At 36.3% G+C, this 11,341-nt stretch overlaps 1 protein-coding gene across 2 annotated transcripts in view; it reads left to right on the top strand.

Moving 5' to 3' along the window:
• The window catches only part of LOC107716494 (protein FAM19A5-like), a 132,089-nt gene extending 122,693 nt beyond the window's left edge, over window positions 1-9,396 (top strand). For both annotated transcript variants that reach the window (XM_016522974.1, XM_016522975.1), the window contains exon 4: window positions 8,944-9,396. In XM_016522974.1, coding sequence (XP_016378460.1) covers window positions 8,944-8,952 — 9 coding nt within the window. In that variant the 3' untranslated portion in view covers window positions 8,953-9,396. The remainder of the gene's footprint in view (window positions 1-8,943) is intronic.
• Window positions 9,397-11,341: the final 1,945 nt, after the last annotated feature.

Below are 11,341 nucleotides of genomic sequence, written 5' to 3'. Positions count from 1 at the left end.
CCTCTGGGCGGATTATTAATAATTGTTAGTTGTTGTACTAATTGTTTGTAGTTGTTGTACAAGCTGTGATGTGTGGACTGATGCAAGCTCTACGTGGCCGTATTGCATCAGATTCCCTTCCTTGTCGCAAGCCTGTGTCTCAGAGTCTTAGCTCTGTTTGTTTTCTGTTTTGACTTTGTTTTCCCCTGCAATCTAATAAAAGCCTGCATTTGGACCCAGACCCCAGTTTACACGGTGTGTTTTCTGTACCGCACCGTGACAGAGCCCTGGTACACATGTTTAAATTGTGGTCTGGCAGTCATGTTGTGCGGGGTTTGTTTTTTTGTTTTTTTTTGATTGACCATTTTAATTGACCAGCCATTGTCAGAGGACAAAATAACTAATAATTAAAAAAAAATAAAAATCCAGTAGGCTGGGCTAAAATGAGTTTCTGTTATTCAGTAAAAGAATGATAACTAATCAACCCAAGAGTCGCTGTAGGCCCATCCTGTTTGAATAAACACTCATTACTGCTATCATGTTTGTGATTTGCTCATTCTTTTCTACTGATTCATACGATTGCGACCATTCTTTCAACAGCAAATTAAACAAGCAATAGTCGTCTCTTGTAGATTGTCGGTCATCTCCGGTGGATGGCTCAACGTCATTAGACAGGCATTGATGGAGCGACCAAATCACCTTACCTTATCTGATGAAATTTCACACAGTTTAGTTTGACGAACAATTGAAACGAGTCAAAGGAGGGGAAAGAGTGAACGACAGTATTACAGAATAAAAAAAAGAAAGTGAGACAATGACCCTACAATTTGTATGAAGTCCATTTAACGTTTTCAAGTCATTTCAGGTTATTTCTGAATCTGAGCACAGACGCTGTGCTCCTTTAAATGAGATGAGATATGTGAAATATCAAGATGAGTAGTTGACTGTTTGGATAGATTCTAAAGATTCTAAAAATCTAGTTACATAGATTTAAAAAAAATCGGCTTCTCATGGTATTGTAGAATTTTTTTTAAAGGGGTCATATGATGCTTTTTTAAAGATCATTATTTTGTGTATTTGGTGTAACAGAATATGTTGACATGCTTTAATGTTCAAAAATGGCAGAGTCTTAACTTTGATAAAGAATATCTCTTTGGTTTTGAGACTTTAGTCTTTGCAACTTCAGGGATCTTATCTATGCACAATCAGTTTGTAACACTCCAAAGAGAAAGGAAAACTTGAAATCGCATCATATGACCCCTTTAAGAGGAAAAATTACTGTGTGAACTTTTATACATGTGTTTGCAACAAGACTGTATGTTTAATGCAATTTCTAAACAGTTGTGCTTGTGTTTACATTAGTAGAGCACATTTCTCGTCTCAGAGACATCAGGTGTACATACAGTATTTTGAAATGAAATGATTAAAACATTTTTCTAATTTTGTGTTTACTTCCAACATAAAGTCTGATTCTCAGAAATGCAGATTGTCTTATGGATTCTGTTAATTTATTATGTTTGCTCTTTTGTAAGGTTACACCACACTACTCCTTAATTCTCTGATTATACCATCAGAGCGAGAGGGCTCTTAAGTCAAGTCAAGTCACCTTTATTTATATAGCGCTTTTAACAAAACAGATCAGTGTTAATTTTGACAGCAAATTTGTATTTAGTTTTAGTCATAGACTTTTGACTAAAATGCCATTTAGTTTTAGTCATATTTTAGTCATCTGAATTGTTTTTAGTTTTAGTCTAGTTTTAGTTGACTAAATATACGATTTTAGTCGACTAAATCTACAGTAAATTTAGTCGGCTAGAATCTAATGGGTTTAATTACAGTGCATTTATTAAGCATTTCTCTAAAATTGCCAAACTCATTATATAGGTTTGATATTAAGGTTGTATCATGATAGACACCGATTTAACTGCAGTGACACACAACATGCCTTTATGTTAAACTTCTTTAAACCACTTCTCATAAAGAACAAGAACATGGTCTTCTTTTTAATGAAATATCAATGGTTATATAGGCTAATTATGCATTCTTTATAGCAACTTGTTTACCATATTCTTCATTCTTTCAAGCAGACATATTTATTTCTATAAATAAATTTAGATTAATCTTTAGGGCTACTAAAGTTTTTCAGTCAAGAGCAGCGCGTGATTTTCTGTCTTTCTGTTGCTGTTTACGTTCACTTAAGACGTAATCAACTGTGTTTACGTGAATACTCGTCAAAAAGGACAATTCGACATCATTTTGTGTGTAATTCTCCGTTCATGCGACGCAAAAGAGTACTCGCACGCTGTGAGACACGCTTTCTGTGTGTGTATGCTTCAGTGTCTGCGCTCAGAAAACCGGACCGAATTGAGTTCTCTATTGCGTCGTCAGATTTATCCATATGTCTAATCTAACCTCCGAACCACGCAGCAGATTCGTTCTGAATGAATCTCTTCCCAAATCGTCCCTCCCTAACATTTTCGTCTCGTTTTTATTCGTTGACGAAAATGTCAATAGATTTACGTCATAGTTTTTGTCATTCAAAAAGAGTTTTAGTTCGTTATCGTCTCGTTGTCGTCGGTGAAAAAAAATGTAATTGATGAATACTTTTCATCAACAAAATTAACACTGATACAGATTGTGTCAAAGCAGCTTTACATTATCAAATAGGGAAATAGTGTGTCAATGCAAAAGGACAATAGTAAACACTCAATTTTCAGTTAAAGGCAGTTCATCATTGAATTCAGTGATGTCATCGTCCAGCTCAGTTCAGTTTAAATAGTATCTGTGCAACCAAATCGACGATATCGCTGGAAATTAAGTCAGCAAATTCTTTAATAAAGTCTGTATGGTGCCCTGGTGGCCTGTATACAGTAGCCAGTACAAACGTCACAGGGGATTTATCATTATCATTTCTTTGGATAATGTGGTAACACTTTATTTTAAGGTCTCTTAACTAGTTGCTTATTAGCATGCATATTACTAGAATATTAGCCATTTATTAGTACTAATTAAGCACATATCAATGCCTTATTCTACATGACCTTATTCTACATCCCTAATCCTACCCAATACCTAAACTAAACAACTACCTTACTAACTATTAATAAGCAGCAAATTAGGAATTTATTGAGGGAAAAGTCGTAGTTAATAGTGAATAAGTGTTCCCTATTCTAAAGTGTTACCGATAATGTTATATGAAGCACCGTTACTTCAAACGAGTTAATCAACAGCTTAATCAACTATTCTATTAGCTATTAGGTTGATTGGGTGGTATTTAACAAAAGGGTCCTTGAATCTGTAGTATCAGTGGAGTTCAAGACGAGAGAGAACTACTGATTGCAGTAATCAGCAATCTTTCACATGCAAACAGAGAAAGTGTTTGCTCATCAGTGATGCCTCGGTTAAACGGGGCTTTGAAAATGTAGGGGCGTCCCTAGGTTTTAAGTGCTGCCTCCAGAGATTGGTGAGATTTGTTGGTTAACGGAGAGTTAAAAGAATAATTCATACCAAAAAGTGAAATTCTGTCATTTACTCAGCCTCATGTATTTCAAATCCGTGACATGCAACAACCAATGACACTCATTGTGTTTGATGTCCAACCTTCGACATAGGCAGCACAACTGATTACTTGCATTATTCTTTTATGTTGTTACTTTGTCCCTTTTGGAGCTACTAAGAAAGTGGTAACCATGAACTTTTGTTGTCAGGGATATGTTAATTTATACAGATATGTTAATTTATAATGTTAATTTATATAATTTCTGCTTTTGTGTTCCATGAAAAGACAGCATACATGTAAGGAACAACATAAGGGAAAATACATAACAGCTTTTCAATTACTTAATTATTTGAGGTTAACATTTCCATTAACAACGCTGAAGTGTGTTTGAAGATGTCTGCCTTTTCAAACTTTTCTGACGAAGTGAAAAAGAAAGTGAATAGACTGAGGGTACTAAAAACACGTGGAGGTCGTGGATGACACATGCCAAGGCATTGCCACTGTGGGTGTTGGGGTCTATGTAATTGATCCCAATGCGCCAGCGTGGGACCATAGGACACATCCTTGCCTGGGCTTGGACAACATCACCATGGAAACTACAGCTGCTCCTCCGTGCAAGCACTCAGCCTCTGTAAACCATTAGCGCCCACTGCCAGCTCCTGTCTAAAGGATCCAAGTCAGCACTGGTCACCAAAAACTTCCATTTTGAATCCGAGAACATTCACCATTTACTTGTGACTGGGTCATGTTTTAACATCATGCAGTATTTATAAGAACTAAAAGAAATCTGAAAAGAATGTATGTGTTTAGTCAAATGACGGTTTTGTCGAACTAAACGGATGGTTTCTAAAGTGCTGGTGCCATTCTTCTCTATCTCTCAGTGCCCAAGCTGGCTATTTTACCCAGACAATCCAGGCAGCCATTACAAGGTTTCATTGTTACAGTGCCTTGCCAACCTCCTATTTCAAGCTGCCAAATGAGTCTTTTCCAAGTACCAGCCTGAGAAATTTGTTAAAAGAGACGTGGTACTGTTGAGTAGCTCTTATTTTGAGCCTTCATTGCTACTGTCACCAAACAAAATGTCATATTTATATACAGTACAGTATAAATTAAGCTTTAGTTTTGAGCCAAAACGTGTTTAATTTTAAACTCACATCAGATGAGGAATCCATTTATTTTTTTATTAATTCATTCATTCATTCATTTTTTTAATTATTTTTTTCCCAATGTGATTTTTCAATAGTTTTCACAAGTTTGCATTTATTTATTTATGTATGTATGTATGTATGTATTTATTTATTTATTTAAACAGTATTTTTTGTTACTGCTGTTTGCAAAACTGGCTGGAATTTCATGGTGCTACATGAGCCGACATCATCTGAAAACAGACTGTGAGAAATGCAAGTTAAAAATTGGCATGTACAATGCTATGGCACCTCAAAAGAGAACCAGTCTGTTCTGTATATAATTATTAATGAAACAACTACTACGTATTACACAATCCCTCAGCTATTTTATGTGATTAATTTCTTCATATGGAGCTGTGATACTGCAATTCCCTAGATGTTTATTGGAAAATGCAACATGAAAAGGATGATTAAGATAAATCCAGTTATAGCTTTGAACGGCTACATGAATTTCCCTCAAGGGGGCAAAGCTACATATTCTGCCAGAGAGAATTTAACACACTCAAACCCTTCACACTACACCGACATTATTACTTCTGATAGATACTGCTGGGTTCAGCAAATATGTATCACTTTCCAATCATCTCAGCTTTCTGTCTGAATGATATTTAGCAGTTTTGTGTGTTCTGACTTTAGCCTCTCCAAAACATGAATGGTATACAAAGTTTAGCAAATTTAGACAGTAAAGTAAATATAAAAGGTCCAGATTCAGCTGAGAGGTCCAGATGCAGCCAAGAGCTTGTTTATCACATCACCCAAGTGGAATCCTCATAGATTAAATAAATGTGGCACTGCCTCTGAATAGGGCTGGGTAAGAATATTGAATATTCAAGTAATGTTCATTTGACCGATTCAGAATAGTTTGTTGAAATCACATTGTCACGACAAGGTGTGTGGAGGCAGGCAGGACGACGAGAGCCCTTCCTGGGCTAAACTGAGGATTCCGAGGTCTCTCCTCCTCATTTTGACACTGACCTCCCTCCATATTCTGGCCCTTATGTCCCGCCATAGTCAGCTCACCCTCAGCCGTGATGCAGGAGTCGGCAGCTATCCCTCCTCTACTCTCCTCGTCTACGGCTTGTTCCTCCGTGATGGGCACTGTTGCCGGCTCTCACACCTGGTCTGACGTGTGGGGCTCAATATCCGAGGCAATCCTCTTCTCAGCCGCGGGGCTTCAGGAGGATTTGGAAGGCGGGGTAATCCATAACATAAAAATAAAAACGGACAAAAACCGGAAAAACAAACGAGGGGAAAGATGCCACTATACTTTACTTAGAATATAGGGCAGATAACGAGGGGCAGACAGGTGAGCACAATGAGGTGATTAACTGATGATTAGTACTGGCTAAACCAACAAAAGGGGAAGAAACCACAATAAACAGTCCACAGGGGCGTTACACACATATTTGGAAATATTGTAAATCATATTCTCTTGCATTTTCTTACATTCTCTGTTCTTGCATTCATGATTTAAATATTTTAATTTAATTTTTCTTTTTTCTTTGTTTTATTTAATTTATTTGTCATTTGTTTTGTGCATAATAATAGTAATAATAGTTTATCATTCTTTGTTTGCTGTCTCCTGAGTTTTTTTTTTTATTATTATTATTATTATTTCCCTGTAAACGTTGTTTACCTTGTCCAGGATATGGTCAAACTTGGAAGTCCAGCCAAATATGAGACTAGAGCTTGTCATCATGATGCATTAGTTTAAATGACTTTAATATAAATTTAACAAAATCATCTCAAGACAGTAAAGTCTCCTTGATGTATAAATGCAGTGCATGATTTTTCTTTAATGTATGATGTATAATGTTGTTTTTTGTTTTTTTTGCAAGCCTTCATTTTCACTGCTTACCTTGTACACTTTCTACGTTTGTGCTAAAAAATTGCCTTTGTGGAAGTCAAAGAATAGCATGCATATATTAATTCAGAAATTGCTAGTAAATTTCACACATTTAATTCAAATTAAACATTTAATTAAATGTAAAATTTGGAGGTAGAAAGACTGAAATAGTATTTTCTTGTAAACTTACTCCAGCATTTTTTTGTTTTTATTTAAATCTTAGAAAAAAATAAATAAATAAAATTTATTTTGGCCAGCCTCTGCCAGTAGGTTAGTAGGTAAGAGTGAAGTCATGTGAGGAGGAAAATATTCCTTTAAGCCAAAAATAATTTCTCTTTACAATCTAAGTCAAAGTAAACTGCATACTGTATGGACAAACAAAATCTTGCTTGAAATTGTCCCTGCTCTAGCAATACTCTAGAGATTTTAGTTAATCTTTGTTAAAGTTTGCAGTAATGCATATGTAATCCAATTGCTAACATTTTGCTAGAGTAATAAGATTCTGAAGCAGGAGCTAGCAGCTACATTGCTCCAGTGTATTAGCAATAGCACACTTTTGTCCTCAACATCTACACTCTTGGGTCATTTTATCACTTTCCTGAGTTCATTTTCATCCTGATTATCTCTGTTGTTCCGGATTCAGACTTAGTAATGTTTTCAGCACCTGCTAAATCCATGAATATCTGCTCCCTATGCAAGTGTCAAGAGTTCATTATTATAAATTAAGCAGCAGCCCATGTTGGCAGCATTTGGTGCCTTTTTTCGGCCTGGCAGTAGACCATTTAGCAGATGGTGCTGAGCGTTTTCCATGGCAGGTGCTCAGAAATGCAACAGTTTTCAAGTATTAGCTCGATTACAACAGGATTGTAATATCTTTGAACATCATAATCCATTTGAGCATCACACGTTCAAATGGATTATTCTTGCACCAGGCCTATTGACCAGAGCCACTTGTCTCGTATAGAAAAATGTCTTAAGTTCTGACTGAGCCAGATTGCCATGGAATGTTGTCTGCTTTATGTTTTTTTCTCTGTTAGGCACTTGATAGCTGGTTAGAATTGACTAGAGACCAGCTAGACGACCAGCTAAACCATCAAAACATTAGCTTGGTCAGGCTAACTAGTCACCTGAATTTTTTGTTAACAACATTAAAAAATACTTACATTTTACAGGAGTTTTCCACCTCAAAAATAAAATTCTCTCATTTAGTCACCCTGTTGTCATCTCAGATGTACAGTCCTGAAAACAGAAATATCTGATCTGATCATAGTTGCTTTGCTCTTCTCATACCATCTATAAGCTTTTGTGTTACCAAAGCACTGTAATACATTCCAAAGAGCTCTGTTATCAGCCCCAGAGTGAAAAATGAATCCATATCTGGACTGACTGAGCCAGATTGCCATGGAATGGAACGGTTAAACGAGAACCATTTGACCCAACATCCACATTTGTGTTTTGCATAGTTTTTGAAGTGTCAGTTTTGAGCGTTTCATCCCCCTGCTTTATATGGACTCACAGAGATGGGTTATTTTTCTAAAAATCTTAGTTTGTGCTCCAAAGAAGTAAGAAAGTCATACATCTGTGATGGCATGAGGGTGAGCAAATGATATTTTCATTTTTGAGTGGGAAAAAAAAACTACGTAAATCAACCATTTTAAAAACAATTAGAGACTTCTGCCAACTGGTAGGATAGCCAGTGCTCTAAATGTAAAGATACTGCAAGCACCTTCTTTTGCAGTTCCCAAAACTATTTTATTAAATAAATGTATAGTTCAGTCATGAAACAGTAGATGGCGCAGGCTGACGGGTATTAACGTAACTGATGATATTCACAGTGTTAAACAACTTGGCACAAGCTGATTGGTTCATGTTGCATACACAGCCAATGAGCTTGCTACCTTACATTTAAATGGCTGGTTAGCGTTCACTTGAGCATTTGCAGCGTGATTTCAGAGTCCCTCTGAAACCCACCACCTTCCCCAGCTCCACCTGTATAGATCTGCTACGGTTTATTTTATATGCTATTTGTGCAGCAGCAGTAAATACTGTCTTAAATACTCACAGCACTGTATCGCCGTTTGCATTGGCAGTAGCAAGTTCCCGTACTTGCTTGCAGCAGCAGCAATAATCTACAACTACAACAATAACCAACAGCAGAAGCAATTCAGCAGCAGCAGCAATAATCTACAACTACAGCAATAACCAGCAGCAGCAGCAATTTAGCAGCAGCAGCGTAGCAGATCTGTTCCGCCAAGACCAAATACATTAACATTGTCATAACCATCACCATGCTAAAATCTTCCGAGAGTTGTCATGATTGAAATAAATAAACATTCAAACAAACTCAACATTAGTCCACTTTTTACATTATCACTACACCCCTGGAATTGCACCACTGATTTTGATTTCCTGTGTGTTTCTGGTTGATCTAGGTGTCCTAACAGTGGGAGGGGTTCCTGGAGCGCTACAAGACGAGGCCTCTTGCAGCTTCGCCCACCTGCTGTAGATACTTGCTATGTCTCATCGGCTTAACACCTGCCTCTGCCTACCTGTCTGTGTCTCGGCTTTGTAAATGGGCAGCACCCCCTTGTGCCACGGAGAACATACTGTACGTTCACAAAGCGCCTCACGGATGGTGGTACAGTAGGAGCCTTGAGGACTTTAAGGGCGCAGCACAGGACAATGAGGCACCTACCCTGTCTGAGACTGAACCAGACACAGGCTTTATGGGGCTCCACCAGTGGTTCTGACCTGATCCGAGACTGTGAACCTAACTGCTCTGTGAAACGGCTTTCTCCTGGAAGATGTTTTTGGCGCTCATCTTTTACAGACCAAAGAGGAAAAATAATACGCAAATGAAAAAAAAAAATGCATTGATTATATGAGCGCGGACTAAAGAAATTATAAGAAATTCTAAGAAAAAATAAATATATATATAAACCTAAATGTAGAGAGAAAGAGATAGATAGATATAGAAAGACTATGTTATACAGCAGTGGTCTACAAATGGAAACGCTGACATGGAAAATTAAAACGACTTGGTCAACCATTCCCATTTATCACAATCAGAGGAGAACCTTTAATACTTTACAGGCATTTCCTTGAACTGAATCAACCACTGTATTCCAAGGATAACAAGGATATAGATACTGTACACATAAAAACGTCAACAAATTTAATTAGCATTTTTCAGTAGCAACATTTTGGATGGTTTGCATTAAGCATGGAAGGTTAAATGGAAGAGTACCCCATTGTTTAACGTCAGAAAATATTAAAAAAGGAACATAAAAAATGTCATTTCTGATTACCAGGAGTGAAATATGTCATTATATGTATTTTGAAAGGCCTACAAGTTATATATTTAACAGTTTTATATGTTGTACCTTTGTAGAGAACCTTATTTAACATGAATAACGTTGTGGAAATGACAGATATAGAATGTGGGTAATGCTCTGCTCCATAATGCAGGCCTGTCTTACTGTTTATGTTCAAACTCAAGTAGCAACTTTCCCACAGGTTCTTAAAAAGGAAGAAAATGGACAAAACACACAAAAAGCAATGATTTATTGCAGAAAGGTGAACATTCAGTTCCACATATTACAGTCATAGAAACTGCTTTTAGCTTTTGTATTGTAAAGGTTCGGAGAAAACCCCTTCTGTTTGGGTTTTCTGAGATTGATTTTTGTGCTTGTGTTTGTTTGCAAAGTGCTCACCTCCAAGTCTTGACACCTCCAGAGACAGTTCAGAAAGTCTTAGATTCATTTACATTAAATACTTTTTTATTATGAAATATTTTAAGAATAAATTAAATAAGTGAAAATGAGTTGCTAAAACAAAATTGTAATATCATGATGTTTTTGGCTGTTTCTTTCCCTTTTTAAAATGAACGATGCTTGGTTTGACAGAGATATGTAGCCATCTACATATGGAGGCAGATATGATGAATTCATTCAGATTTGAAAGGAAGTGAGGAGACTGAGCGGTGAATTCACTTCTTTCTTTCTTTCTTTCTTTCGTTTTTCACTAAGCACCTGCATTCCAGTTTAACCAAAAGCTAAATGCACGTTATGAGTTAATAATAATAATAATAATGATAATAATTTTTCTACATTTGGGAAATCATGCAGCTTAACTTTTATTTATTTAGCTTTTTTTATGTCTGTGCAAATTTTTTATTGATCATGAAAGCAGTAGTTCATCAGGTTATGAAGAAGAGTGTTATAACCAAGCATGCATCAAGAAATGCTGTGATGATGAACACACTTTGAGTTAGGTGCCTAAATTACAATGGTGAAGTGATTCTGTACAGTCCCAGAATTGTATGCTAGATTTTGGTCTTTCACAACCTAGAACTCGCCTACAAAATTGCAAATTGCCATGTAAACTGAATTCAGTACAGATTTTTTGGGGCGTGTTGCGGCATTATTCTCCTGTTTTGTATAATTCCCCTGCTAAAACAATGGGAAGAGTGTGCAAAAAAGCAACATTATTAATAGGCACAATTAATTTCCCTCTTGAATGTTTCATTAACACAGTAACACTTGAACAGTAACACAGTAACACTTCATTGGTAAACATGTATTAGTTTATATTAATAATATATGAATACCTAAATTAATAATAGTATATTAGTACTAAATTATACATGCTGTAAAGGCATTGTTGATTGTTAGTTCATGAGACCTATTGTTAATCAACTGAACCTTATTTTAAAAGTGTTACCCTTTCCTCAATTAATAAGTTCATTTATTTTATTTCTTTCAGTGGCACTTCATAGGTAGTACTATGTAAATATTGTAGTATCAAAATAGCCTAGTATTATCATCTGAT

The sequence above is a fragment of the Sinocyclocheilus rhinocerous genome, unplaced genomic scaffold (assembly GCF_001515625.1).
Source record: "Sinocyclocheilus rhinocerous isolate Xijiao unplaced genomic scaffold, SAMN03320098_v1.1 scaffold1141, whole genome shotgun sequence".
NCBI lineage: Eukaryota > Metazoa > Chordata > Actinopteri > Cypriniformes > Cyprinidae > Sinocyclocheilus > Sinocyclocheilus rhinocerous.
Note: the sequence above shows the minus strand (reverse complement) of the source record. Positions and strands in the feature narration are given on the sequence as shown.